At 56.5% G+C, this 27,902-nt stretch overlaps 2 protein-coding genes and 1 long non-coding RNA gene across 7 annotated transcripts; 1 reads left to right on the top strand and 2 right to left on the bottom strand.

The window, feature by feature from the left end:
• The first annotated feature begins 3,156 nt into the window (after positions 1–3,156).
• Positions 3,157–20,269, top strand: PICK1 (protein interacting with PRKCA 1). Of its 3 annotated transcripts, none has more exons than XM_043439835.1 (13): positions 3,158–3,457; positions 3,710–3,807; positions 5,190–5,301; positions 9,493–9,621; positions 11,698–11,764; positions 12,967–13,056; positions 15,532–15,585; positions 15,970–16,032; positions 16,773–16,906; positions 17,286–17,378; positions 18,190–18,240; positions 18,869–19,013; positions 19,449–20,269. In XM_043439835.1, the coding sequence occupies exons 2-13, from the start codon at positions 3,767–3,769 to the stop codon at positions 19,721–19,723; spliced, it is 1,254 nt and encodes a 417-aa protein (XP_043295770.1). In that variant the 5' UTR covers positions 3,158–3,457; positions 3,710–3,766; the 3' UTR covers positions 19,724–20,269. The 3 variants fall into 3 exon arrangements, with proteins under 3 accessions (XP_043295771.1, XP_043295770.1, XP_043295769.1); XM_043439834.1 differs by having other exon boundaries at positions 3,158–3,555; XM_043439836.1 differs by lacking the exon at positions 18,190–18,240 and having other exon boundaries at positions 3,157–3,555.
• Positions 7,506–13,784, bottom strand: LOC122423074. Of its 3 annotated transcripts, none has more exons than XR_006264082.1 (3): positions 13,503–13,784; positions 10,531–10,611; positions 7,506–8,511 (listed from the first exon to the last, which is right to left on the bottom strand). It is a non-coding gene; the product is annotated as an uncharacterized LOC122423074 (long non-coding RNA). The 3 variants fall into 3 exon arrangements; XR_006264084.1 differs by lacking the exon at positions 13,503–13,784 and adding an exon at positions 12,957–13,493; XR_006264083.1 differs by lacking the exon at positions 13,503–13,784 and adding an exon at positions 13,203–13,493.
• A 2,113-nt stretch (positions 20,270–22,382) lies between the features above and the next one.
• SLC16A8 (solute carrier family 16 member 8) lies at positions 22,383–27,405 on the bottom strand. The gene is made up of 4 exons (XM_043439832.1): positions 27,191–27,405; positions 26,340–26,483; positions 25,283–26,086; positions 22,383–22,924 (listed from the first exon to the last, which is right to left on the bottom strand). The coding sequence occupies exons 1-4, from the start codon at positions 27,402–27,404 to the stop codon at positions 22,617–22,619; spliced, it is 1,470 nt and encodes a 489-aa protein (XP_043295767.1). The 5' UTR covers position 27,405; the 3' UTR covers positions 22,383–22,616.
• Between the last annotated feature and the right edge of the window lie 497 nt (positions 27,406–27,902).

Raw genomic sequence — 27,902 nt, 5'->3', positions numbered from 1 at the left:
CTCCTTCAGCACTCAGCTAAGATGTCAGTTCTTCCAGGAACCCTTCACTGGCCTTTGGCCAGGGCAGAAACCCCTCTAGATGGCAAGGCCCCCAGGTCAGGGATCATTGGTGTAGCTGAATAGATCCACCCTGAGGATGCACAGACACAGTCCATTCTGAGACTGTGACATGGTGGTCCTCAAACTGCAGGAGGCATTGAAGCCACCTACGAAACATTGTGAAAATGCAACCTTCAGGGTCCCCCCTTCCCTGGGGACAGAGCCTGGGAGCCTGCATATGACATATTTCCCAGGCGAGTCTGATGCAGGAGCCTGAGTAACCCTCTGAAGTAGTTGGGCAAAATGATCATAATGAGGAATAACAATAAAAACCTCTGATGTCTGTGCCAAGTGAATCACTCTTAAGGCATTTTCATGCTTGTTTCTGCTGTTTCATCTTCATCTTCATAGCTTCTATCTTGGGGGGGGGGGTCATCACACCCATTCTCCAGGCATCATCTCAGAGCCAGAGGTTGGTGTGCCTGAGAACTCCAAGCTCTGAAACCAGAGAGCTCAGATCTAAGTTGGGACCATCTTGGACTGGGAGAGCTGTGGTCTGTGGTAAAGCCTCTGTGTGTGGATGCTGCTGCTTGTTAAAAACACACATTTCAAATTCAGGACCTAGACTCAGTCTGGTGATTCCAGCCCTGTGGAGGAAGCTTGGCCACTGCCACCATCCAGGTTCAGGTCCTCATCATCACTCTCCCTCTCTGCCCACCCCAGCCCTCTCCTACAGGGCCCAAAGAACATCCCATCTCACATGAAAAACCACAGCTACGATTCCAGCACGTCGTCTGCAGCCAGGTGCTGCGCCAGGCTCTGTGGGAGATACAGAGAAGGACAAGATCTGCCCCCAGGGACTTCCTGTCCAGCTGGAAAGACAAGAAGTGCTTACTATGGCAATGGAACAAGGTACTCACACTTTCTTTCCCTTCAGATGAATTCATGGTCCCAACCTGACCCGGTGAATTGGCTGGAACAGGTTCCCATGCTGTGTGGTCAGACCCAGGAGAACCATCCACTGACAAATATAAAGTGAGTCATCGCATTTTCACATGAACATGTGTTACAAAGCACCCTGATTTTCTTTTTCAAGTTTGTCACAGTGACACCTGTTGATGGCTTCCTGGCATCCTATGGAAGGGGGGATGTGCCAGGGATTATAAAGTCAGGACAGAAAGGGAACTCAGGAAGGAGAGAGATAGGGAGAGAAGTTTATGGTTTGTCAAGACATGAGCCCTAAGCCCCAGTTTTAAAGGGGAATAAAACTCCCCAGGCAAAATACAAACATGTGATAAGTCAATCAACACAGAATTGACTCAGGGAAGCCATGACCGGATTTAACAAGATAATACATAGTTAATTGCCAAATAACTATGTTTGATCCAAATAACAACTGTTTCAGAGGCTCAGAAAAAGAGACAAGATCTGTGAGCCAGGACTGTCTGGTAAGGCAGTCTGTGAGAGGTGGATTAGAGCTAGGCCTGGGAGACAGGGAAGTCAAGGAAGAAGAGAGAGGAGGCTGGGCATTTTGTCCTCCCTTGGGAAGAGGGACTGAAGTGGGTTGGCCAGGGGTAGGGGGAAGTCAAGAGACTTGAGTGACATCTGTCATGTGAATTGTTTCCAAAGCACTCACATCTGTTTCTCCTTTTTTTAAAAAAAAATATTTTTATTTATTTGGTTGTATAGGGTCTTAGTTGTGGCATGTGGGATCTAGTTCCCTGACCAGGGATCAAACCCAGGTCCCCTGTATTGGAAGTGCAGAGTCTTAGCCACTGGACCACCAGGGAAGTCCCTGTTTCTCCTTTTTATCTTGACCTTCACAAGTACCTTTGGGAGAACCACTGTCCCCAGTCTACTGAACTCAGAGTCAGGTAGTGACTCACCCAAGATCCCCTAGCTCCAAGATGGCAGCATCTGGGAAAGAGCTAGGACTACTGTAAGGTGAAAGAACCACAGTTCACGTTAAATAATCTGTCTTTGGAGACTGCTATTTTTAGAATCAAAATTCTGGCCTGCAAATAGGACTTGGAAATACCAGCTCTAGCTCTGCTACCAACCACCTGGGAGACGAGGGGAAGTGCCTCTCCGAGCCTCAGTTTCCTTACCTGCACAATGTGGCTGACAGTACTTGTTCTTCTCTCACAGGATCAAGGTGAACTTTGAAATCCTGTGAAAGTGATCTTAATGGTGGAGCCATGGGTACATGGAAAAGTCATTGCTATTGTGGTACTCTGCACAACTGCCAATGCTCAGATAGCTCCCGAAGGAGAGGGTGGGGCTCCTATCAGGCCATGGGATATGTGGATAATCACCCTTCTGCATCTCTCCTTCCTCCACTGCCCCTGGAGGAATCTGGACAGGCCTGGTCCTATGCTTCCTGGATGAGGCAGATGCTAGGGCTGGGGCTCTGGGAGTCCCGACCCCCCCAGGGAACTTACTATACACAGTACTGCAGCAGAGGTTGGTGGGGAGAGGAGATTTGGACTTGTTGGCTGGGAAGCACTGATGGCATTTCCGGAACCGCAGGTACACAAGGGCTGTGACCTTCAGTGGGACCCCAAGGGTGCTGCTCCCCAGGACTAAGGGAGGAGAGGGAGTGTGAGGAGTCTTTTACTAAATATCATAGAAAGCATCTGCCCAGGTGCTCTTAGTTTGCGTTTGGAGAAAGGAGGTGTGTAAAGGGGAAGGAAGGGAATCCAATCTGTCCATCGCAGAGCCACTGACCACAGGCGTGCAGGTGTTAGAAAGACACTGGACTAGGGGGCAGGTGTCTCAGGGTCGATCTGGATCTTACTCCAACTGTGGGAGGCTCTCGACAAAATCTCTTCCCCTTACTGGCACTTAGTTTCCTGACCTGCAAAACTCAGATTAGACTGGCATCTCGAAGCATCCTTCCAGCCAGGACAGTCATTCTAGTAGGAGTCACAGCACCCTACCACGGGGTGCTGAAAATGTTAAAGGGAACCTGTTGAGGTTTGTAGTCCACTGAACTTCGCTGGAGGTCCCTCCGCCTGAGGATGCTTCCGTTGCCACGGCAACCAGCCAGGCGTCTTGGTCCCCTGCGTCCCGCTAAGGAAGCTGGGAAGAACCCTGCCCTTACCAAGATGGCGGCGGCCATGGGGCAAGGGGCGGGGTTGAGCGCCGTCGGCCTCTCCAGACCTTTACTCTGTTTCCGCTGTTTCATGCTAAGGGGGAGCTTCCGTCAATACTTATTCTCTTTCCTGGTGCTGGGATCCCCGGGAGGCTGGGAGGGAAGTGTTGCTTGCAGGGATCGGGGCAAATACCCAGGGCAGGAAGGCGGGACTTCCGTGTCCCGCCGGAAGTGACGCGACAGTCGCGGCCACGGACAGGTGGAACGGCAGGTGGGTTCAGGTGCCAGCCTGGCCCGGACCCGTCTGTGGGACTGACGTTTCCGGTGAGCGATAGAGGCAGCTCCCGAGGACCTGGAGACCCGTGGGGCGGGCTCTGGGATCTGAGCCCCCCGCCCTGGCCTGGAGTCCCCCTCTGTACCTAGTAAGAATCACCTACCCACCCCCCACCCCGGGACAGTCCCCCATCGTCCGAAGGGGAGGAGGAGGGCCTGGCTCTCGCTGATAGCCGGGGTTGGGGTTGGCATTTCGGCACTTTGGTTTCCTAAGCCCTGCCCTCTTTTCTCTTCCGGATCCAGTTCCCCATTCCCCTGCCGTACTGGGCAGTTAGCCAGCCCACTGAAACTCTCGGAACCATGTTTGCAGACTTGGATTATGACATCGAAGAGGATAAACTGTGAGTATGTTGTTACCCCAAGCCCCACGAGTGCAGGAACCCCAAAGCCCCCTAAATCCCTGGACTTCCGAGTTCCATAGACCCTTGCTTCTCAGCGTAAGCTTAGAAGCTGCAATGAATCCTGCCCTTCCAGGAGCTCACCATCTGTAGGGAGCTGTGGACATATTGATAGATAATTGCAATTCAGGGCCATAAGGGCCCTAATGGAGAATGACATGGCTACAAGGAGAACCCAGCCAGCTGAGCAGTGCCTCTGCTGGGGTATTCAGGGAAGGCGTCACAGAAGAGGTGGCAATTGAGCCAGGTTGTGAAGGATGAACAGGAACTTCATAAACACACCTTCCTTTGCAGCATAAATGATTAGTGGGGCAGATTTTCAAAAATTAAGTTAGTCTTCTTGTTAGAATTGGAGAAGGAAATGGCAGTCCACTGCAGTATTCTTGCCTGGAGAATCCCATAGACAGAGAAGCCTGGCAGGCTACAGTCCATGGGGTCGCAAAGAGTCAGACACGACTGAACAACTTCACTTTCTTTCTTTCTTTCGCAGAAGAGGTGGCAGTTGAGCTAGGTTTTGAAGGATGAATAGGAATATCATAAACATACCTTCCTTCCCAACATAAATGATTAGTGGGAGATATTTTCAAAAATTAAGTTAGTTTCCTTATTAGAATATATCCTCCCTCAGAGCAGGGACTGAATGCAGTGCCTTTCTGTGTCCTCAGCACTGATGGTGCTCAACATCTGTAGGTTGCTAGCAAATGTTTGTCAAGTGAAGAAGAGAATAAATGAGAGTATTTGCCACAAAACATAAATAAATGCTAATGTATAGTGAAAATTGAGAGGTAATTGAGTATAACAATTGAGAGATGGGTGATGCATAGTTTAACAGGAGAAGACTTCCTGGAGGTGGTGGCCTATGATTTATGTAGCTGAGAAGGTGACAAGAATAGAGTCTGACTCAACTCTTAGAGGGAGAATGAAGAACGGGGAAGGGGGACCTAATTTTTTGAGTACCTACTCTTGATTGAGTTGGTGTTAAGTGGCTTCCATGTACTTTTAAAGTGGCCATTTTTTTTTATCTATATGATTTTATGAATGAGGAAACTGAGATACAGAGAGGGTGACTTGCTTATCCAAGACCCACCATTGATAAATGGCCAACTTGGGGTTTGAGCCCCCATTAGCATGGATCCAAGAGCTCTGTGGTGTTCCAGCACAAAATGACAAAATGCTGCCTTTTTGGCCAAATGAGAAAGCGCTTCCCTCTGTAGCACGTGCAGCGCTAGGAGGCTCTTGGGGGTTTTGGAGAGCCTGTCTCCATCCCCATCCCCTCCAGTCATCCTTCTTCCAGGAAACTCAGTTGCACGTGCTTCTCTTTCTAGTGGAATCCCTACTGTGCCTGGGAAGGTGACCCTGCAGAAGGATGCTCAGAACCTGATCGGGATCAGCATTGGAGGAGGAGCCCAGTACTGTCCCTGCCTGTATATTGTTCAGGTATTGAGTGCTTTGGAGGTGGGAGGGAGGTGCTGGAGGGGGAAAACCACCTCCCTACTTGGACATGACAAAGGTTCATTCCTCCACTCTGTAAGGCTGGCTCTTTCTCATTCTTTTGAGGGGCTTCCCTGAACACCCCCTCTCAGTAGGTCTGCCTTTGTTTTTCTGTCATTTCAATCTGTTTTTCCTTCTCAGCACTTACCACCATCTGTACCCTTGGATTTGCTCACTAACTCTGTATCTAGCCACTTTTCCAGACTCTCTGCACTATGAGGGCAGGATCCCAGTTTGCTTTTTCACTGCAGTCAGCACCTCATACAATTCCTGGCAAAGAGTGAACCTTCAATAACAGTGTTGTCAATGAATCAACAAAACCATCAATCTTTGGTACTAACACAAGTGTGAAGCATAGTAGAAAGACTAAAAGACTATGAATGGCCTGAGTTTAAATGCGAGCTTCCCTGCTTATTAGCTTGTTAAACTTTCTGGGCTTCAGTTTTGTTACCTGGAAATTGGGGAGGTAAAATACATAGGTCCAAGCATCTTTGGGTTGCTGTGAAGAGTAAACTCAACAATGACATCCCATAGTTCCTGGCCCTTAAGCAGCACTCCCTCAATGGCAGCTGTTTCTATTTTTTTTTTTTAGCTGTTTCTATTTTTATGACAGTTCACTCTCCCAGATGATCTGCCAGTGGTACTGGGCAAGTTTGTGGTCCTTGTTGCACAGGAGCTTCCTTGGTGATGTTCTGTCAACCGTGACTCACAAGTGAGGACTGGCCTTCTTTACTGTGGGGCTGGTCAGAGTCAGTGATCTTTCTGCAGTCTTGGAAGGAAGCTTGCTCCCATAGATATTAACTTGACCTGGACTCTGTTCTGTTCTAATCTTCTCAGCTAAAGAGCCATTGGTGGCAGATGAGAAACAGTCTTTCTTAGGATCTTGCAAAAGAGTCACTTCTAAGGCCTTGAAGATGGAGATTCCTGCATCTGGTCTTGTCCGCTCAGGATGTGGCCTTTACAAGCCTTTTGGCCTCCTCTGACCCAGGAGGTATTAGGGAGGCCTCCCCGAGGCCTGACCTCCTCAAAATCTGCATGTTCAGCCTCCTGTGCCACCTCCCCCTCCATCCCCGCCCCCTGCTGAGGGCCAGGTTTGTCCTTAGTATGAACCATGATTATAAATAGTAGAATTGATTTTTTTTCAAAATTCAGTTTTATTTTTAATCAGACTCTCTGACTTGCTTTCAACAAGTCAAGAGTACTAAAAGGCCAATGTCAAATAAGAATTCCCTGCTCAACCCCATCTTGCCTCCCTTCCCCCTTCCCAGGCCTGCCTCCACCCCAATCCCAGAAGCAACACTGCTTCCCACCCTTTTAGCTATAGATTTAGGTCAGAGGTCCCATTTTTCTCAGTGATGCTTATCCTGTTACTTCTTGATCTGTCCCTTGTAAACATCTATCAGCTTCTCTCAGCCAAGGAGAGGAGAATTTAACTTTCTTCCCACACCACTGTTTCCTCTCACTCCATCTTCTTAGCATGGATATCTTGTCAATTTTGATTCAGTCTGTGTCAGTGCAATAGGTATCATGTTCAGGAAATATTTTCTCAGGGCCTGGCCAGGGTATTTTGCAGACACTAGAGTTAAGAAAGCAAGAAAACAGAGGCCCTCCCACCTTAGAGAGCTCAGAGCATAGTAAGGTTTTATGTACCAAGCTTAATGGTCTTCTGTGTTTGTACTTTTTCAAAAAATATTTTTATTGTGGTGAAATTCACATAGCATACAATAATGGTTTTAAAATATAACAACTCAGTGGTATTTTAGTGCGCTCATGGAATGCAGCTACCATCTCTGGTTTCAGAACTGTCTCATCACCCAGACAACCACCCATGCCCTTGAGTGATCATGTCGCACTGAAGTTCATTCACGTTGCAGCCCGTTTCAGTACTTCCTTCTTTTCATGGCTGAATAGCATCCCATTGTAATGGCTGGACCACCATTTGTTTATCCATTCATCTGTTCGTGGACATTTGCGTTGTTTGTACCTTTTGGCTGTTGTGAATAACACTGCTATAAACATTCATGTCCAGTTTCTGTGTGGACATATGTTTCCATTTCTTTTGGATATAAATCTGGAGCGGAATTTCTGGGTCATATGCTAACTGTGTTTAATTTTTTGAGAAAGCCTGTGTTTCTTTTCTTAACTCAATCTTCTTTTTTTAAAACAAGTAATTTCTTTTTTTTTCCATTTGCATTCTCCTTGTGTTTTCAGTACATTTACCTCAAACATTTCCCAACAGCTTTCTGTCTTCCACCGCTGGTCTTTCCTCTTTGAACCACCCCTTCCCTCCCCTCTGGTGGATTGGATTCCCTCATCTCCAGGATCCCTCTTTCTTGGCTTACTTCCCCCATGTTGGTGGAACATGTTTCCTGTAGGTTTCTGAGAAAGGCTGCTAGGGCAGTAAATTTTTTGAGAACTTGTGTCTCTGTAAGTGTCTCATTCTGTTTTTGTTGTTGTTGTTGTTATTCCCATATTCCTTTCAATTAACACTTGAGTGGCTTAAATTCAAGAACGAACCTCAAGGTTGAAAATAATTTTTGTTTAGAAATTGGTTGGTGTTGTTTCACTGTCTTTTGCCATCAGCATAGTTGTCCTGTCTGGTGATGCCAATCTTATTTGTGATCCTTTATTTGCAGTAACGTGTTTTATTCTTGGTCCATCAAAACTCTTGGGCACTTCTTTTTGTCCCTGGCATTCTGAAGTATCATGATGATGGCTCTTGGCATGATCCTTTCTCTGTCTATTGTGCTGGAACCTCAAGGGGAAGGTTCATTGGAGACCCCATGTCTTTCTCTTCTGCATCTCACGTAATATCCCTGATGCTGTCCTGCTCTCTGTTCCCTCTTTCGGACTCCTGTTGGTTAAACTCTGAGCTTCCTATTGGTTAAACTCTGGGCTTCCTGTTGGTTAAACTCTGGGCTTCCTCCATTGATCTTTTAATATTCCCTTTCTTGTTTTCTGACCATCTTTTTTGCTTCCCTCTGCTTGGTTTCCGAAGTTCCTTTGGCATTTTCCATTTCAATTATGTTTTGTGTTTCTATGAGATCTTTCCTATTTTTGAAATGATCCTTTTACATCGTCCTGTTCTTGTTTTTCAGATCTCTGTGTGTTAATTGTAGTTTTCTTTTTATTTTCATATATGTAAGATGAATATATCTGAAATATATTTATATTATATAAGAATATTATATAAATATAAACATATTTCATATTATTCCATTTATTTTCATAATATTTCATATTATTGTCCCTGCTTTGTTCCTTTTTCCTGTGGTTCTTTTTTCTGTTTAAACGTTTCAGTGTTTTTTGCATCGGACACTTTTTCAAGGGCCCAGTATTCCCCACCCGTCTTTATACCTAAGAGCGAGCCCTCAGTCACGACAGGTTTCACAGTTCTGTGTGGTGGCAGAGTCAGCTGGTAGGTTCCACTGTGGGGCGTCAGCCAGCCTCCCAGTGCCCACAGAGAGAGACCTTTGCTGAGAGCTGTTGGGTGGGGTCCCCTCTCCAGGCTCCTGAGGCTCCAGGCTTCAGGTAAGCCTGGCTGCCGGCGTTCTGGGGCCCCACAGGGCCTATGGGGCTGTGGGACTCAACACCACACACTTTTGTCGCCTGCTCATCCTGAATATCTCCCCCTATCTCTGTCCTTTTAACAAACACATTCAGCCACATTGGGCCAGTGAGCACAGACGCCCTGGACGGGGTAACTAGGAGAAGGGGCTCATGTGGGGGCGGCCCTTACTCCTTGGGGACTGCAGTGAGGTTGCAGGAATTGATCAGTGGTGCTTTGGCGCTCTGAGTCAGCCCCGAGCAGCGTTGTTGGAAAATCTAAAGAAATGACTTTGGAGGAACAAAACCTCCCGTGGGTGTGTAAGGTTGGGTGCAGTTGATATCAGAAAAGGGACGTCTCATCAGTCACATTTACTTCCTGTCCTCCTTCCCTTTCCCCCAAGAATGTGGGTCATTCATTTCTGGCTGTTGGGGTGCTCTCTCTCCTTGCCCTTCTCCTCGCCATGTAAGGGACCGAGAGTAGAGACCAGGACAGGGCTGGTGCTGGTCGGGGTGGAGGGAATGCCCGCCCGCCGCCAGCTTTCTTCCCAGCTTTCCTTTCCTCCCGCCCATCCCCTTCCACACCCACAGGTGTTTGACAACACGCCCGCTGCGCTGGACGGCACTGTGGCAGCTGGCGATGAGATCACAGGGGTCAATGGCAGATCAATCAAAGGAAAAACTAAGGTGGAGGTGGCCAAGATGATTCAGGAGGTGAAGGTAAGGCTGCTGTGGGAATGGGCACACTGGCCCTTCTGAGACCTCCAGCCTGCCCGAGGCCCCGGCGGGCCTGCAGGGGGCCTGGCCCTTACCCAGATCCCTCCTTGGCGCCTCAGGGTCTGTCACATCACAGCTCCCTCAGTTTCCCCCAGGCTCATTTGGGAGATGCTGATTACACTCCAGGACTTGCCCTGGGCCCTGGTGAGAGAGTGGGCACCATGACTCAAAGGTTCTGCCCTCGAGCTCCCAGGGGAGCTGTCAGACTCAGAACCACACCTCGGGGCGAGCCAGCATGTCCACAGTCAGGGCTGGAGCTGAAGCTAGAAGTCCACAGTGTACCTACCTGGGTCAGCAGACATCCAGGAAATGTCTTCTGAGCCATGCTGGGCCCAAGAAGGTGTAAGAGAGAAAAAGGCACTCCACCCGCCATTCCCTGTAGGAACTTTCAGTCCTGTGGGTCCTCCTGGGCTCACAGATCCGCCCAGGGACCCCTCTGGGCCCCAGGGCAGCTCCGTGTCCAGCTGCTGGTGTCCTATTCAGCAGACCAGACTGCACGCTGCCTATTTTCTGCTTCCCCCGCCCTGCTCCAGGCCAAGGCCTTTCCCTGCAGAGCCCCTCTCTCCCTGAATGGCAGACAGCACTCTCGCCACGCCCAAAAGCATACAGCCCTTCTGCCATGTTTTTGGAGATTTTTGCTGCTGGTAGCTCTTGTGAAACCAAAACAGTGAAGAAGGCACAAAGCCTCAGGATGATTTAACACTCTGAGAGTCAAGAGCCCAGCTGCCCGTTGAGCTTGGTTGAGTGTTTGGGCTCCCTCACCCCATCCAGCCAAACCTCCCCTCACTTCCCTCCCTCCCTCTGTGTCTTAAAGGCCTGGTACCAGCATCCCTGACGGTCCGTCTTTCTTACCTTAGGCCCGGATCCATGGCTTCCACCTTCTCCCCTTTGTTCTGCTCCGTCTGGTCTGGAGTTTACTGTCCTGGGCATTTCCTGTTGGGCAGAGGAGCACAACATGGGAGGTGGTGGTCCATGTTTCATTCTGATACAGAGCTGGGGTGCGTGTGCCCCGCCTCTGGATCCCTCTTCTCATCCGCCCCATCTTTAGCCACCAGAACCCTCCTTGTCCTCCCAAGCCTGTCTCGCGCCAGCCTCTCACATTACCCATGAGAATAGGAGCTCTTGGCAGGTGCGCGTGGCCTTGCCATTGCCTGGGGACTCCCCAGCCCCGACGTTTGGCAGAGATCCGGGCACCCGTCTTATCAATGCCCAGCGGGAGGGAAGGAGCTGCTTGTGGTCGCACGGCTGGAGCAGAGCCCAGATCTGGTCCCGCCTTGGTGCTCCTTCCTCCCCCACAGCCGTGCTCCGCAGCGGCCCTGAGCACCTTGCGAGGCAGCATTTTGCACCCACCCCTGACTCACGGCCTCAGCTCACTTTGGTTTCCCTTCAGGATGCAGTTTTGAAATCCTGTTTTGTATCTGAATGAATTCAGCCCCCAGTTCAAGGGTCTTAAGATTTCAAGCATGAGACTGACCGTGGTGGCCTCACGTGGTCAGGGCAGCCTTCTCGAGGGAGGCCAGCTACTTCTCGTCCAGTCACTGGACTGCGATTGGTATAATTCCACGAATTGCATCAGCCTCTCTTGCTGGCCTCGGGCTCTGGGGGGCTGGGGCTGCCCTCGTACCTGCTCCCTAGCACCACCAGCACCCGACACGGAGAAGGTGCTCAGATGTGTTTGTGGGGTGAATGGCGGGACTCCTGAGAAGGGGGCTGGTTTAGGAGGCCCTCTGAGCAACAGGGGAAGTGAGCCAGCAGAGGTCTGCGGTGTGGCCGTGGCATGGGGGAGGGCGGGGGCACACAGTGTCACAGACCGCCGGGCTGTGAGCTCTGTGACCCCAGGGGCCCTGTCTGCCCTGTCCCTGCTGATTGTCCGCGGCCTGGTGGGTAGAGAGAGGAGAAGGAGCCCTTTCTCAGGGCTCAGGGTTCTTTGATGACCACAGACACCGGGGCAGACAGGCCTCCTCAGGGAAGGGGCTGGAGCCCGGGGCCCATCACAGCTCTGCTGTCCTGCTGTTCCAGGGGGAGGTGACCATCCACTACAACAAGCTGCAGGCCGACCCCAAGCAGGGCATGTCCCTGGACATCGGTAAGCGGGGCCGGGGCGGCGGCGTCCGGGGCCCCACAGGCTCCCACTCTGTCTCCTTGTGGCGGTGCATCAGTGGTCACCTGGCTGTGCCCTCTGACCCTTCTGACCAAGCCGATCCAAAGCCCCTGGGAGGACCCAGGGGTGCTCCCCTTGCAGCTGGTCCCCGGAACCTGTCTCTGGTTTCTCCCTGCCTAATGTTTCACTGCCCTACCTCCCCTGACCGCTGCCTCTGGTGCCTTCCTGCCGTAGGCTTATCCTTTGTAGGGCAGCCCTCCAGCTCACTAGGCCCAGTCCCTCACCGCTCTGAAAGGGGCGGGCAGCCCAGCCCTGCCTGGTACCGCCCGCCCACCTGCACACCCCACTCGACCCTGGCCTCTTCTGCCCACCTGCTACCAGAAAGCCTTAGGGTCTGGACTGGCCCTCAGGTTTGGGGCAGAGGCCAGCCCTTCAGCCCACAGCATGCCCTGGGACACATTATCTCCTGCTCAGGGGGCTGGGCCTTGGTTCTGTAGAAGCTTCCAGGCTCAGAAGCTGGATGGTAGCTTCAAGGTCCTCTGGACCAGCCGCCTCATTGCACATCAGAGCCCGGGACCCAGGGAGAGAGAGATCCCCACCCAGATCTCTTGGCTCTGGGGCCCAGCACCCTTTTCCTCCACCCTTGGGCCACAGTTGCCTTCCGGTTTTTAAGAAAAGAGGCTAAGGGCAGGTCAAGTCTGTCCCGGAAGTTCTTCCTCTAAAACCCTTTGGTTTTAGTCTCCCATTGGAAAGACTATTTGACCACATATGCAGTAACTGAGTCTGGAGCCTGGAGCCACTTGTCATGGACAGTGCTTCTGCTCCTGGGTGTGGAGGAGAGACAGAGGAGGGGGTTCTCCCTGGTGGGCCCGTCGGCCAGTGTCAGGCCTAGGCAGCTCTGGATCTCAGTGGGAGTCGATAGCCACTTTGAGTGCCAGACCCTCAGTTAAGCGCCTTAGATATTTATCCCTTCTAGGCTCCCAATACCTCTGTCAAGTAAAGAGTGAAAAGAGCAGGGAGCCCAGAACCCCCACCACCCCCTGCCAGGACCCTCCCTACTTCATAGTCACCCCCACCCCAAACCCCAGTTTGGCCCCTGCTGTTGCTCCCAGTGAGTCGTGATGGAACGGGGTTGGCCCCGGGGGCCCAGACTCTAAGTCACAAGTCCTTTTTTCACCTGATCGCAGTGTTGAAGAAGGTGAAGCATCGGCTGGTCGAGAACATGAGCTCAGGGACAGCAGATGCTCTGGGCCTGAGCCGGGCCATCCTGTGCAATGGTGAGTCTCCTTCTCCCACCCCGCTACCTCTAGTCCCAGGGGACTCAGGCCCAGACCTCCGGGGAAGGGGCACCACGGCTGCCCACCAGACCTGTGTGTGTCCCGCTGGCCTGGGCCGGGCCTCTGCTGGTGGGGCTGATACTCACCATCTCTTTGCCTCCCTGGAGGCCTCTCCAAGCTCCCACAGAGCGCCCACAGTGCACAGTGAAGGCCTCTTATAGCCAATGTCCCCCTGCCCTCCAGCAAGTGTTCACAGACAGGCCCAAGTCACAGATGAGAGACTCATGGTGGGAGGAGGTGTCTCCTGCCAAGCTCCCCAAGCTGGTGCCTTCGCCACTGCCCCCCAGCTGCTCTCACACAGCCAGGCCTCCCCCCACCCCAGCCCCAGTTCCACCCTGTGCCCTCTCGTCAGCCCGGCATGTCCCGGCTGCTCCCCGGCTGCTTACCCGGCCCCCCCCCCGCCTCTCTCCAGGAGGTGGTGCCGCTGCCCGCGTCCCAGCAGTTCCTGCTCAGACCTGGAGGTGGCCGCGCTCTCCTCCCGCAGCAGGGAAAACCGAGTACACGCACATTCACACCCACACATGCCTGTGCACACACGCTCTCTCCCCACATGTTCACACCCACCCATGCGTGTGCACACGCGCTCTCCCCAGGGCGGGGGGGACCAGTGAAACACTCAGTCCCGCTCCTGCCGTCACCAGCCTGAGTTTATAAATAGCAGCAGCTCTGCTGTGTACGTGTGGGGACAGATATAAATACTGATATAAATTGTAGGCTCAGCTGGGTGCACTGGGCTTTATTGGCTGGGACGTCGGGGGTGGGGTCTGAGCTTGTTCCAGAGGGTGTACAAAAGTGGCGGCTGCTATTTCCAGCTTCTTGGTGCCTATAAATCCCTGTTACTGTAGTTACCATGCGTCGAGATGAAATTAGAACTGGTTGTTGTGTTTTTTCCCCCCCAAACCTTGCAATTTCCCCAGCCTTAAATAGGGTTTCTAAAATTGAAGCTGTCATGATGTCCCATGACCCAGCTAAAAACAACAGCACGGCGCTTACGTGGCTCCTTCGCTGCCAGGCTGGCCGGGTGCCAGGGCTCTGGGGAGCTGGGGCCTGGAGGCCAGCCCAGTGGCTGAAGCCTCCTAAAGACCTCTGAGGTGCACCCCACCAAGCCCCAGAACCCAAACCTTCCTCCCTGACAGCCTGACACATGACTGCCTTCTCTGCCCAGATTTAAGAATCCAGACCTGGCTGCTACAACCCTCTTTCGCTCCTCCCACTCAGAAAACCCTGGCCCAGGTCAGCACAGGAAACTGGGGAAGGGGGCAGAGGGCACCCTGGCCTGCACAGCCCTCACTGTGTGCCTTGAGGCAAGTTTCTTTACCTCTCTGAACCTTGGTTGTCCCTATAAGATGGGGGAAGTCATCTGCCCCAAAAAGCTTATGTGGAGAAAGGGCTGAGCTGGGTGGAGGGCTTCAGTAAGGCCAGGCCCTGTCCTAGGAGGCTCTGGGCCAGGAAGACACCGACATGGACCCTGCCCCACATTTGCTGCCCGTGCTCCTGGTGAGGAGGTGGGTGTGGCCTCACCCCTATCAGAATGGAGGAGAGTGGTGATCGCTGCTGGCCAGAGCCCCGCCCCACCCTGATCTGGAATGCAGCCCCGGCCCTGGCCATCCACTTGTTCCTATCTTGAGCCCTGGAGGTGCAGCAGCTGCCCCCATCCCTCCCCTGACAGCCCTTATTGCCCCTGCCGGCCGTGGCCTGGCCACTGTCACCGCTAGACCAGGAGCCTGGAAAGCACCACTCAGATTTCATTCACCAAGGTCATCCCCTGGCCCAACACAGGGTCTGGCACATAGTGGGTGCAGAATAAACACCTGTGAAGCCATCGAAGATGGTCACCAAGGCCCGCCCCAGTGCACGCTCTCCCCTCCCAGACTGCGCTCCCTTCTTAGCTGCCCAGTGGTGGCGGGCTGCCTGGAGCCTGCCTTAAGACTCATGTTGATGCGTCCCATCTCTCCTGCTTGTCTCTGACTGCCTTGCTTGTTGGCCATCGGCAGGGTGTGTGTTGGAAGTCCTGGCCAGGTCCTTGACTGCTAGGCAGGGGCTTGCCTTCCACTGGCCATGGGCAGCTACCCCTGGGCATGGCCTTGGGGAGGGCCCAATCCGGTTTTCACTCCTCACGTCTGGAAGCACCTGCATCCTTGTCACCTTTCTGCCCCTTCCGTGTGTCCCAGCCTCCTGGGGTGGTGCTTATCACAGGAGCCTGCTGAGGGTCGCCCTGCTGCCCCCCTTGTCTGGATGTACCGGGCTCGTCACAAACACCTGCGAGCCCAGCCGACCCTGGTGCCAAGTCCCCATCCCTGGCACCCTGCCCCATGCTGTTCCTGGTTCTCCTCTGGGGGCCACCTTGCCCCTCCCAAGCCTGGCTCCAGTGATCCTGGGTCTCTCCCCTCACCCCTGGCTCTCTGATCCCCACAGATGGGCTCGTCAAGAGGCTTGAGGAGCTGGAGCGGACTGCTGAGCTGTATAAAGGTGGGCAGGCACACCCTTCAGCCAGCAGCCCTGGGTGGGTGGGCACTGCAGGGGAAGCACCTGGCCCTGGTTCTCCCCCGGCTGGAGCTCCGGAGCCCCGCTCTAAACGTGATGGCGGTGGGGGCAGGGTGCCAGCCCACACAATTCTAGGACCGTGGTCATTAAAAATTCTTAAAGGAAGAAAATCTAAAGACGTGCCTTTTCTGATTATAAAAGTGACCCGTGCCCGTAAAAAAGAACTGCACACGTAAACCTAATGAGAAAAGTGAACCTCAGGGACGGTATGGGCCTCAGGGGTGGGGTGGGGGTTTGGAGGCTGTGTCCTGGGCCAGCGTGGTCCCCAGCATGTGCCCCTGTCCCTCTCGTTTTGGGTCTCTCCCACAGGGATGACGGAACACACTAAGAACCTCCTCCGGGCCTTTTATGAGCTGTCACAGACGCACCGGGGTAAGGACGCCCTGAACCTGCTGCATGACCCTGGAAAAAACCCTGCGCTCTGGGCTCAGCACCTCCCTACACCCCCACGGGGAGGGTGAGGGCAAGCTCCTCTCCGGGGCCTTTCTGCTGCCCAGGCAGACCCTGCAGCATCTGACCTCACGCAGATTTGGGGGTGTGATGGTAATGGGGCCAGCGGGGAGCCTCTCGACCAGCTAGGCTCCTGTGGGGTGCAGACATTCCTCGTGCAGGCCGTGTCCTGTCTGTCTATACTGCCGCTTACAATGTACGAGCCCTTTGCTTGTTCCTGATCGTGTTTCCTACAAGTTTGTTAGCTTCAGTTAACCCCATTTTACAGCTGGGAAAACAAAGCCCAGGTAGAAGCAGCAGTAACCCAGCTCCTTCGGGGGAGGGTTGACCTTAGGACCAGATTCCCAGACCAGTACTCTGCTCCCAGATGGTTTTACCTCCTCCGCTTTGACCCAGTCTTCCCCACCATGGTCTGGTCACTTCAGGGAACGAAGTCAGCTCCTTGGATGTAGACCCACCTTCCTTGGGGATACAGGTCCAACTCTTAGGGGTATAGATCCACCTTTCTTGAGGTTTAGACCCACCTCCCTGGGATGTAGACCACCGGCGGACCTCGACCTCCGACCCGCCACGCCCCCCACCTTGCTTCTCCCCAACAAATCCCTGGCTTCTCCGTTAAGGGGTCAAGTAGGGGCGGCCTTCAGGACAAACTTGTCACGCAGCCTTTGGGGACGTGTTCTCTGTGATCGGGGTGCGGGAGCCCCAGCCCGCTGCGAGTGAGGCTTTTGTGAAATTCGCCGATGCCCACCGCAGCATTGAGAAGTTTGGCATCCGGCTCCTGAAGACCATCAAGCCGGTAGGTCACGTGGAGCGTGCATGGGTCCGTAGGTGAGCGGGGAGGGGCAGTGTGGCCAGCGGAGAGTGTCCTGTTCTGGAGTCGCAGCATCTAGGGGCTGGTTTGGGGGTGGGCTGCTACAGCTGACCACGGCTGAGTCCTTCCTCCTCCACGGCCTCAGCACTGACCTCCAGGCTGGTTTCTGGCCCTGGCTCCACCCTTGGCCTGGGCTGTCTTCTCCTCCTCGGAATGAACAGGGCGGTCTGCGAGCGCCCTTCAGCTCTGACACCTGAGTCCACTAGAAGGGTGGACACATCAGTGCCATTCCTTGTCACCCTAGCCAGCCTTCACCCGCCCTTGCCCACGGGGGCCTAAGCATCCACCCCACCTCCCCTTCCAGATGCTGACAGACCTGAACACGTACCTCAACAAAGCCATCCCGGACACTCGCCTCACCATCAAGAAGTACCTGGACGTGAAGTTCGAGTACCTGGTAAGTGGGCCCCAGCCTCTTGGTTGGGGGGTGGGGGGTGGGCCTGGTCTGCTGCGGTCAGAGCCCACCTGGAGGTTTGTTCCTCCTAAGTCAGCTGCTTGACGGCCAGCAGGTCAGGGCCAGGACCTTGGTGACACTTGACTGCGGACGTGGGACCAGGGGCCTTGGGAGGTGCTCGGGGATCAGACAGCAGCCTAGGCCCTGCCTTGACTCTTCAGAGGAGCCCTGGGGTGGGTGGAGCCCTCACTCGGGACCCACTCTGACCCCATGGGAATTTTTTTCAGTCACTTTTTTAACAATGGATCAGTCTAGGTTACTGGTTATAACATGGATGTTCATGAGTCTTATGTTCAAATGATAATTCTGTGGTCAAAAGAGTTGAGGAAAAATATTCCACCTAGCAGGCCCAGGTCCTTTGCTTCAGGATTTGTCAGAGCCTTCGACAGACCTGTGTGTAACGTGGGTCTTCAGGGGCTTCCTCAGGTTCTTTGGATCCTGGAATCCTTTAGCCCAGAGCATCTCTTGGGAGTTGAGTGTAAAGTCTGGGCTTGCAGGCCCTTGCCATCATCCCAGATGAGTGCCTTCACTACCTTGAGCCTCCAGGGCAAGGGCCAGCCCGAGCAAGGGGCCAGCCTCTGCCCGACGCGTCTCAGCTCGTTCCAGCTCAGGGTGCGCAGGGCCCACAAGGCCTGGCACGGCTGATCCTCTGGGTGGCCAAGGGCTCCAGGGTGGCACGGGAGGAACTGGGGCCGTCAGGGTGAGCACCCAGGCGGTGCAGCCCCCTGACAGCCTGGCCTCACCCGTCCCACAGTCCTACTGCCTGAAGGTCAAGGAGATGGACGATGAGGAGTACAGCTGCATTGTGAGTGGGGCAGGGGAGCACGGCCCTGGCACTGGAGTGGCTCGGGGCACACACACCTCTCCCTGACCGCCTCACAGGGCCCCAAGAGCGTCCTGGGCCTGCCAGAGACACGGGGTGGGGCGGGCCCGCCCAGGAGAGGCCTGGGGGCTTGGCCAGGCTCCTGTTTGTGGAGATCTGGGGGCCGTCCTTCCCTCCCTTCCCTGGCCTCTGCAGGCCGCCCAAGTGCTGGCCATTTTTGCCGTGGAACCATCCCCACCACCTGCTCCCAGACCAGCATCCCTCCAGACTTGGTGAGGCTCCTGCAGGAAAAAAAGAATGCCTTTCCTCTCACTCCTGAGAGCTGGTTTTTTTTACTTGTTACTTTTTAATATTTTTGATAGCAGGGTCCCTCTATGACTCAACACTCATTTAATGTGGCAAGAGTCTGGGTTTTTTTGTTTTTGTTTTTCACAAAGCCATCCCTAAGCACTTCTAGCAACTGCAGGCGTCTCAGAAACGGGGAACAGTGGCAGCTTTGAAAAGTGCTGTGTGGCAGGGGGCTGCAAGCTGGCGGGTTCTCTGCAGCCTCCCTGCCGCCACCCCCACCCCCGCCTGCCCAGGGTCCCTGACATGCTTCCCCCGGGCCCAGGCCCTCGGGGAACCACTATACCGTGTGAGCACAGGCAACTACGAGTACCGCCTGATCCTGCGCTGCCGTCAGGAGGCCCGCGCCCGCTTCTCCCAGATGCGCAAGGACGTGCTGGAGAAGATGGAGCTGCTCGACCAGAAACACGGTGAGGGGCTGCAGGCCGCGCTTGACCTCGGGCCAGCCCGATGCCATCCTCCTCCCCATTTGCGAGAGGTCCAACACTCACCTGAGCTCCCAGGGACAGCCCGTGGCAGACTGGCTCTGAGTCAGACCCGAGATGGGAGCTTCCCAGAGCCTGGCCAGGGTGGGACTGGCCGTGTCCCGTGGACTCCATGGGGTGTAATCCCATCATCCCCACACCCACCCCGGCCCCGGCAGTTCTCTCCACTCCCTGAACTGGGAGCGGGGAGGCCTGGGTTCTGCTCAGGGCTGGGCAGCCCTGGCTGGCCTGGCCCCCTCCCATGGTGCCAGGGGGCAGTGAGGTGCATAAAAGGGAAGCCCAAGGGTGGCAGGGTTGGTCAGGTCACGCGCGCAGGCAGCCTGGCCCACCGGCGCCGTCCGCCTGCCCCTCCTGCCCCAGTCCAGGACATCGTGTTCCAGCTGCAGCGCTTCGTGTCCACCATGTCCAAGTACTACAACGACTGCTACGCGGTGCTGCGTGACGCCGACGTCTTCCCCATTGAGGTGGACCTGGCGCACACCACGCTGGCCTACGGCCTCAGCCAGGATGAGTTCACGGACGGCGAGGACGAGGAGGACGAAGACGAGGAGGACACGGCCGCCGGGGAGCCGCCCAGGGATTCGCGAGGGGCTGCCGGGCCCCTGGACAAGGGCGGGAGCTGGTGTAACTCCTGAGTGCCCCCTCGGGGTGCGGGTCCGGGGGGCAGGGTGAGCGGGAGGACGCAGCTGCACGACAGGGCGTGCGGCGCATAAAGGCCTGCTGGCTTGGGGCGCATGCCTCCCGGCTGCTCTGTCCTGCACGGCGAACCCGGGTGGCCTGCCCAGGATGGGCTCCGGGGCCGTGGCCCCCTCCACCTCCACCCCTCACCCCCCACCCCCAGCTCCCCAGCCAGCCGGAGACCTTGGTCTCCCAACCTGCCTTAGGGAGGAGAAAGAGGGCAGAAAGGAAGAGGGGTCGGAGGTGGCAGGATTCCAGGACTCATTGCTCGTGGGCATCTCCACTGGCCCCACCCCGAGCCTGCCGGGAGTCGGGGGACCCGCAGGTGGCCAGCCGAGCTGGGGGCCAGCGTTCATGTGTACCCTCGCCTCTCCTTAGGCTGGCCCCACCCCAGTCCACACTCACCTCCGCAGCCTTTATTTATTTTATTCCCCTGGCTCAGCCACTTCCCTGGGGAGGCCTGGGCGCTGGGCCTGTATTGAATAAACACAAACCCAGATGGAGCCAGGCTCTTTGCAGTGGCCTCAGACCCTCTCTCCCCTCGATGCCCCCTCTCCTGCCTCCCTGATCACGGAGCGGGGCAACATGGTTCACCGACATTGCCGTTACGGCACTGACTCCTCACAGCAGTTCTTTGGATGAGCACTGCTGTCCCCATGTACAGATGGAAAACAGGCTGAGAAGAGGCTTGCTCAAGGCCCCGTGGTGTGTGGGGAAGAAGTGAGATTTGGACTCAGATCCATCAAGTTCAGAAGACTCCACTTTCCCCACTGCCTCCCAGGCTTTCTGCTCTGTGGAGCCTTTTGTATTCTCCCTCCCCTGTGACCCTTCACCGCTTGAATTAAACCTTTATTTGGGGAAAGACGGGACAGATACTGGGTCAGGCGGACCCAAGGCCCCAAATGGGGAGAGTGTTAAGGGTGCCTGGCCATTCCAGTCCCTGTTCTGCCAGGGCCAAGGGGAGGGACCCAGCGGGTAGTGCCACGCTAGCATTCCACGTCTTTGCTTCTCCTGACAGCTTTGGTCCACACCTGTGATCCTAGTGGGGTTATTAATAGTGGCCCTTGTCGTCATCAGAGTGTCCCTGTTTGGACAATGAAATCTGTGCTTGTCCTGAGAACGGGAGGGGTGCAAGAGCCTGTGAGAGGTGGGTAGGGCCCACAGTGGCGAAGGAAAGGGGTGGTTTCCTGCTTATTAGGTTTGCATGTGTGGTTCCCGGGCAGGGACGCCAGTGGGATCCTCAGGCAGGATTGGGAGCTTGGAGAGAGAGGGGTCAGCTGTCACTCCATGTGCCCCCTTCGAACCGTCAGACCGCATCACCTCTCTGAAGGGGCAGCCAGCAGGGAGGCCAAGGGCACAGACTGGAGCTGACAGCCTGGGTTCCAGGCACAGCTCCTGTGAGCTACCTCCTAAGCCCGCGGGCCTCAGTTTCCCTATCTGTGAGTGTGGCTAGTGAGGGTACCTATCTCTTTGGGTCGTTAGGAGGATTGGATGAGTTAACCTTTGTGAAGCACTTAGAATGGTGCCTGGCACAGTCAGTTCTCTATTCATTGGATAAGATGTAATCACTGCTCTAGTGGCTCAGGGGGACACGGCAGACACAGTGTCAGTCGGCCAGGTATCTGCTGGGGCTTTCCCGGGGCGTGGATGGAAAATGAGACCAGCGGGGAGGCCTCACAAGGGGGATGGGTGAGTGTGGATGAATGGAGTCATGGGCCCTGGTCACCTGATTTGGAGGGAGGGAGGCAAGAAAAGTGTCCCTTTGTGGGAAGAGGGTGGACATGTAAGTGAAAACACATCCCTAAACCTTCCCAGCCAGGGTGAGACCTGGAGCTGCCTGCACTGGACTTCCTACCACTGACGGGGAACTTCCCTAGTGGTTCAGTGGTGAAGAATCCACCTTTCGATGCAGACGGCCGGGGTTCAATCCCTGGTCAGGGAACTAAGATCCCACTGTGCTGCGGAACAACTAACCCCCAAGCCCGCAACTGCTGAGCCCCTGTAGCTCCACTAGAGAGCTGGTGCGCCACAACGGAAAGACGTCCGGCACGATGCAAGGAAGACCCCCCACCTCTGACAACTAAGACCCAACCCAGTCAAATTTTTTAAAAAAGTGCCATCGAGCAGCGCGCTCTAGGACTCCAGGGAGGCTGGGGAGGGAAGGCCAGCAGCCATGTGTCCACAGGGACACATGTCCAGAGCAAAGGCTCCAGGAAACCCGAGTTTATCCCCTAGAAAGGCGAGGGGGGCAAGGTAGGTGCCATCCCCCGACCCGCAGCCCCAGCTCTCCCAGCCGCCACCACTAGATGGAGTCCTGGAGTCACATACGCTCACCTACTCTGAGGAGCCTGGATCGATCCAGCCCCAGCCCGCCGCTCTGGGACCCTCCAGCGGCAGGTGCTTGCTGCCGGCGGGACTTTGGTGCACAGCGCCAAACAGTGGGACCGGGATCGGGGCCACCTTCCCCTGCCACCCTTCACCTCTGCCACTCCGTCCCCAACGCCCGCCAGCTCCCATCAGAGGCCCTGGGGAACAGCCTCTCGGACTTCCTCCTGGCCCACCGCCCCACCCCCCACCCCCAGGGAGCAGCCAGAGATGCAGAAACAGAACTCGTTGTCAGCTCAGTTTTATGAATTTCAGGTTCACACCGGCCGTGCAACAGCGGCCTCACTGGCGGGACCAGGGCCCCCAGGCAGTTGAGGGTGGCAGCTCCCCTCATGGAGCCCCGGAGGTGACCCCCAGGAGCAGCGCCCCCCACCCCTCCGGTGTGCCAGGCCCTGTTGGGGCCATCGGGGCTCTGAGAGGGGAAGCCCCATTCCCAAAGTCCCTGCCACCCGGCGCTACAGAGGCTCAAGAGTCCAGCCCTGGCTCCACCTTCACCTCGGGTTGCGAAGGCCCAGCGCCCAGGCTCAGCACCTCCACGGCCTCCAGGCCACTGGGCTCCTCGGTGCCGGCGGGCGGGAGGTCAGAGTCCACTTCGGCCTCCGCCTCCTCCCCGTCGCCGGCCCCGCCCTCCGTGCCTGGGCTGGGCGGGCCGTCCTTGGGGCGGCGCAGGCAACAGTTGGTGGCCACAGCCATGAAGATCCCCGCCAGGGCCACCTCGGAGCCTGCCAGGTAGAAGATGATCTCGTAGTTCTTGAGCGCGTCCACCAAGCGGCCTGCGGGGAGGGCAGGCGGGGAGGTGAGGGCAGGCAGGGGAGCCCACCCTTCACACACACACACACACACACACACGCAGTGCTCTGGTGGGGCTCACTGGTCACACACACACACACACACGCCCCAACACACACACACGCAGTGCTCTGGTAGGGCTCACTGGTCACACACACACACATGCCCCAACACACACACACACACACACACACACACGCAGTGCTCTGGTGGGGCTCACTGGTCACACACACACACACACATGCCCCAGCCTTTGTTCCTATTTTACAGATGGCAAAAATCCATGAGGGTTTGCCATTTGAGACCTTAAAACTGCCACTTCACCTCCCTGGATCTAAATTTCCCCGGTGGCTCAGGGGAAAAGAATCTGCCTGCAATGCAGGAAACATGGGTTCGATCCCTGGGTCAGGAAGGTCCCCTGGAGAAGGAAATGGCAACCCACTCCATTACTGTTGCCTGGGAAATTCCATGGACAGAGGAGCCTGGTGGACTATACAGTCCATGGGATCACAAAAGAGTCGGACACAACCGAAGTGACTGAGCACGTGGGGCCTGAGGTGAGGCAGTGCTTTATCAGGGCCCTCCTGTTCCCCAGATTCAAACTCCACATGAACCCTGGAACTGGCCCCGCTGGGGATATTTGACCTGGGAGTGGGGAGAGTACAGGGCTCAGCCTGGGGACCCCAACTCTTGCTTTTTCCACCTAACCGCCTTGATCTTCAGGGGCCTGGTTCAGCTCTCTCCCAACCTCCCAGGCCACCCCCTCTCCCAGGGGGCCCCATGTAACTCAGAGCTATCATCAGCATGGGACTGGAGGCAGGGTTTGTGGAGAGATTACTCCTATTCTCTGTATTTTCCAAGCTTTCTATTACAGGCACATGTTACTTTCATACTCAGCAAAGTCTTTTTTATCCCCCAGCCATACTGCGTGGCTTGCAGCATGCTAGTTCCCTGACCAGGGACTGAACCCAGATCCCCACAGTGAAAGTGCAGAGTCCTAACCACCAGACTGCCAAGGAATTCCCTCAAGAAAATCTTTAAATTGCAAGTATTTCCCCTAATGTGTGGCTCCTCAGATGCCTCGCTCTCTCAGGGGCCTCCTTGTGGCAGTCCACAGCAGGCTGTGACCCTCTCAGTATGCACCTCAGTGGCCTCAGGAGGTTCCCTGGTGGTCCTCAAGCTGGCTGCCCACCCTGTGCCCCTCTGAGCAGTACCCTAAACTTGCCTCCCTGACCCCAGCCCAGCAGCCAGGCCCACCCCACACACAGTCGTGTGGTTTTCCTCACCTTCTTCTCACCCCAAGTACCTTCTCTGCCTATTAGGTCCACCCCAGGTCACACAAGAAAATGAAAGATGAGTCTCTGAGCCTCTGGCTGATTTTGTAACTTTTGGTGGTGGGCTCGGAGGCTGCCCACATGGCTTTAGGAGCTGTGTGGTCCCCACTGGGTCAGGTGAGTTGGCAAAGTTTGATGAGGGCGCTCAGCTAGCCCAGACCATCTCAGCTGCAGCCTGGGCCCCAGCAAAGGTGGCTCCTGTCATGGCCGCATCGTGGAGCCTGCGACCTCAGCTCTCTCCTGCGCACGGGCAGGCTTCCTGCTGTTTCAGGGATAACCTGACCACCCAGGAAGACCCTAGTGTCTCCCACCTCCACCTTTCTGATCTTAGCTCCTGCCTTACTTGTATAGGGACAGTGTCCCCCAGACATACCCTGTGTCCTCTCCTGTGGGGTCCTGCCCTGCCCTGAAAGGCCACGCTCATGCCCACCCTGCAGGAAGCCTTACCCTACCGCCTCATCACGATGACTTCCTGTGTGCATGTAGAGCACCCAGCTGGCAGTGTGCACAGGGGAAGACCAGCGCCCTGCCCCCTGTGAACTCTGCTCCCGGTTCCCCAAGGCCACTCCCTACTCCAGTCACCCCTGGAGGCTGGGGAGACTAAACACTCAGATATAGTGTTTCAGAGGTGTGGGCATTAAGCACTGGGCTGGGATGGGCTCTGATTCTGGGACTGGCAACTTGAACTTGGCCTCTGTGCCTCTCTGCAGAAGGAGAATAGCACCTGCACTTCACAAGGCCTTTGTGCCATCTGCTGGAGACAACCCACGTTGGGTTCTTCCTGGCACACTTCCTGGCTTTTCCGGCCCAACCCTGAGCAGGTGGTACCTCTTGGAGGCAAGGCTAACTGGCCATGGGAAGGGGAGTGTAACCGGGCTGTCTCTCCCAAAGGGTCCCATCCCCTCCCTCGTCCCTGGATGTTCCATCCAGGATAAGGTGGGGGGGGGAGGGGGGAGCTTCCCTGGGACCCCGGGGCACTAGGCCACCCTCTCCTCCGACGGGGCGCACCGGCAGAGGGCGGTCCGATGAGCACAGCCACAGCCTCGAGGAGGAGGACCAGGCCCAGGGCACTGGGGAATCGGGGCGCACCCACAGCCGCCATGAGCACCTCGAACTGCAGGGCGCCCACCATGCCATAGGAGAGGCCGAAGGCGATGCAGAAGGCGACAAGGGCGCCGTAGGTGCGCGCCCGCGCGCTGCTCAGGTCCGTGAGCCCGTTGGCCATCAGGGCCAGGCTGAAGAGGTAGGCGACGTGCGGCCGCAGACGCGCCAGGCCGGCCAGGGCGCCGCACGCCGGCCGCGCCACGATGTCGACGAAGCCCACGATGGAGAGCAGGAAGGCAGCCTCGGAGTCGGGCACGCCCGCGTCCTTGGCGTAGTTCACCAACAGGATGGCGGGCACGAAGAGCCCGAGCGCCATCAGGAACTTGGTGACGGCGTACACCGCGAAGGCGCGGTCGGCGCACACGGTCACGTCCAGCAGGCGCCGGCGGGTCCGACCGCTAGAGGGCGCCTCCTCCTCCGCCTCGCCCGGCGCGTCTCCCGCGCCGTCCCTGCGCGGCCGCGGGCCGGGCCCCGGGGGCGGCCGCATGACGGCGCCGCACGCGCAGCAATTCAGCAGCAGGCCGCCGAGCAGCAGGAAGCCGCCGCGCCAGCCGAAGTGCTCGAGCAGCTGCTGGCCGAGCGGCGACAGCGCCGACAGGAACACCGGGCTGCCGGCCGCCGCCAGCCCGTTGGCCAGAGGCCGCCGCCGCTCGAAGTACAGCCCCAGCATGATGAGCGACGGCTGGAAGTTGAGGGCCAGACCCAGGCCTGCGGGCGAGGCGGTGCTGTGCCGGGCTCTCCGAGGGCGCCCCCAGCCCAGCCCCCAGCGGGAAGCAGGGGCGAGCACCCCCAAACACACACTCCTGCCCCAGGGTGGACAGACCAAGGGATGGGGTGAACTGAGCCGAGGGACGAGGACCGGCCCTCATGCGGAAACTGAGGACAAGGAGGTCTGGTGGCAAGGTCTCCTGACCCCACCCGCAGCCCCATCCCCAAGGAGGGGAGCAGTGGGCGCCCTCACCTGTGAGCACCCCAGCTGTCAGGTATAGCTCCAGGAGGCGCGTGGCGAAGGATGCTAGGATCATGCCGGCGGAGGCCAACAGCCCACCCACCAGCATCACCGGGCGACATCCAAAGCGGGTCACGAGGATGCTGGACACCGGGCCTGTGGGCAGAGCAGGGTCACCAATCGGGCTGGACCCCTCTGTGGTCCAGACACTCCAGGCTTTGTACCTCCCAGCCTTGAGAGATGACTTGAAGGGATGAGGTCACTCGCCCCTGGTTCAGAGAGCACAGGGACTTGGCCAAAGTCACTTAGCTTGGCTGGGACACGCCAAAGAGAGCCCTGTGGGGGAACACAGCGGGTGGAGCCTGTACGGGTCCCCTGCCCTCCTGAGAACATGGAACGGAAATAGGAGAAGGGGCTTCATTCCCTTATGAGCTGCCTTCCTCCCCAGGCTTCCCCCTCCCACCCCTCACCTCCTTCATCCCCGAGGCTTGGCTAGGATAACTCCAGCATCTCCCCCCGCCCCCTCACCTCCCCCCCCCCCCACCCCGCACAGGTGTTTAGGGCTTTGAGATTGGCAATCTTATTTAGATCTCAGTTTCCTCGCCGGTAACATGGGCGGGTGTGGGTCTTTTAACAGAAACGGAGGGGCTCTTCCAGCTGGCCAAGCTTGCCAGATCAGCCACCTGGTGGCGGGCTCCACCAGTGGCCGCTACTCCCGTCTCTGGTGCTAACGCTTCCACAGGAAGGCAGGGGTTTCCATTCCCTCCCCGAGGGGCCTGGGTCAGATGCCTCCTGGTCCCTGATCCTGATCCTCAATCCTGGGCTTGGGGGAGAGGAGAGGTGTCCGCGAGGGGGGCGCTGACCTGTGCCATACAGCATGGCCAGCATAATGGAGGACACCCAGGCTGTGTCGCTGTAGCCCGCGCCGAAGTCGCGCATAAGCGCGCGGAAGAAGACGCTCACGGCCTTGGGGAAGCCATAGGCGAAACCGGTGATCACGAAGCAGGCACCCAGCACGGCCCAGCCCCAGCCCCCGTCTGGAGGGCCGGGGCCCCGCCTGGGACCGCTAGCGCCCATCGCTGCCGCCTCTGGTGGAAGAGAGGGTACAAGGGGGAGTGGCGAGCGTCTGTGGCCCAGACAAGAAAGGGGGATGGAGACCCAGGGTGGGGAAACTGAGGCACCAGAGTACCACGTGAGCCCTGCTCAGGGAATGAAGCCAGGAGCGGAAACCGAGGTAGAACCTCATCCCAAACCTCCCCTCCTTCAAGGGACGTGAAGGATGAGGGGAGGGTAATAGAGTCATTCCCACCTGAGTCTTGACCTCAGGAAGACTCCCTCCGGAGGGCACTCCTTGTCCCTCAGGACCTAGCAATGTCAGGAGAGGGGGTTCAGGTGAGTGGGAGAGGGCGACCGCCGGTGTGTGACCGGAGGCATGTGTGGGGACCCCAGTGTGCACACGTGAGGGTCTCAGGACAAAGGACCAAACACAGTGGAAGTGCCAGCTGCAAAATGGGTGGAGTTCATTTTCCTCCTTGGCCTTGGGGCATGTTCTTAATTCTTCTCAGTGATCGGGAA

This window comes from Cervus canadensis, chromosome 21 (genome assembly GCF_019320065.1).
Source record: "Cervus canadensis isolate Bull #8, Minnesota chromosome 21, ASM1932006v1, whole genome shotgun sequence".
NCBI classification, from domain to species: Eukaryota; Metazoa; Chordata; class Mammalia; order Artiodactyla; family Cervidae; genus Cervus; species Cervus canadensis.
The sequence above is the reverse complement of the archived record's forward strand: the minus strand, read 5'-3'. Positions and strand labels throughout refer to the sequence as shown.

What these genes read in the sequence shown, in the direction of transcription:
- PICK1 (XM_043439835.1), top strand. Translation starts at nt 3,767, where the DNA reads ATGTTTGCAGACTTGGATTATGACATCGAAGAGGATAAACT. An exon ending in CCTGCCTGTATATTGTTCAG is followed by an intron (nt 5,302 to 9,492) that starts GTATTGAGTGCT and finishes CCACACCCACAG; the next exon opens with GTGTTTGACAACACGCCCGC. An exon ending in GCTGCTCGACCAGAAACACG is followed by an intron (nt 19,014 to 19,448) that starts GTGAGGGGCTGC and finishes CTCCTGCCCCAG; the next exon opens with TCCAGGACATCGTGTTCCAG.
- SLC16A8 (XM_043439832.1), bottom strand. Translation starts at nt 27,404, where the DNA reads ATGGGCGCTAGCGGTCCCAGGCGGGGCCCCGGCCCTCCAGACGGGGGC. An exon ending in GGCCATGCTGTATGGCACAG is followed by an intron (nt 26,484 to 27,190) that starts GTCAGCGCCCCC and finishes CTCTGCCCACAG; the next exon opens with GCCCGGTGTCCAGCATCCTC. An exon ending in GACAGCTGGGGTGCTCACAG is followed by an intron (nt 26,087 to 26,339) that starts GTGAGGGCGCCC and finishes CCTCGCCCGCAG; the next exon opens with GCCTGGGTCTGGCCCTCAAC.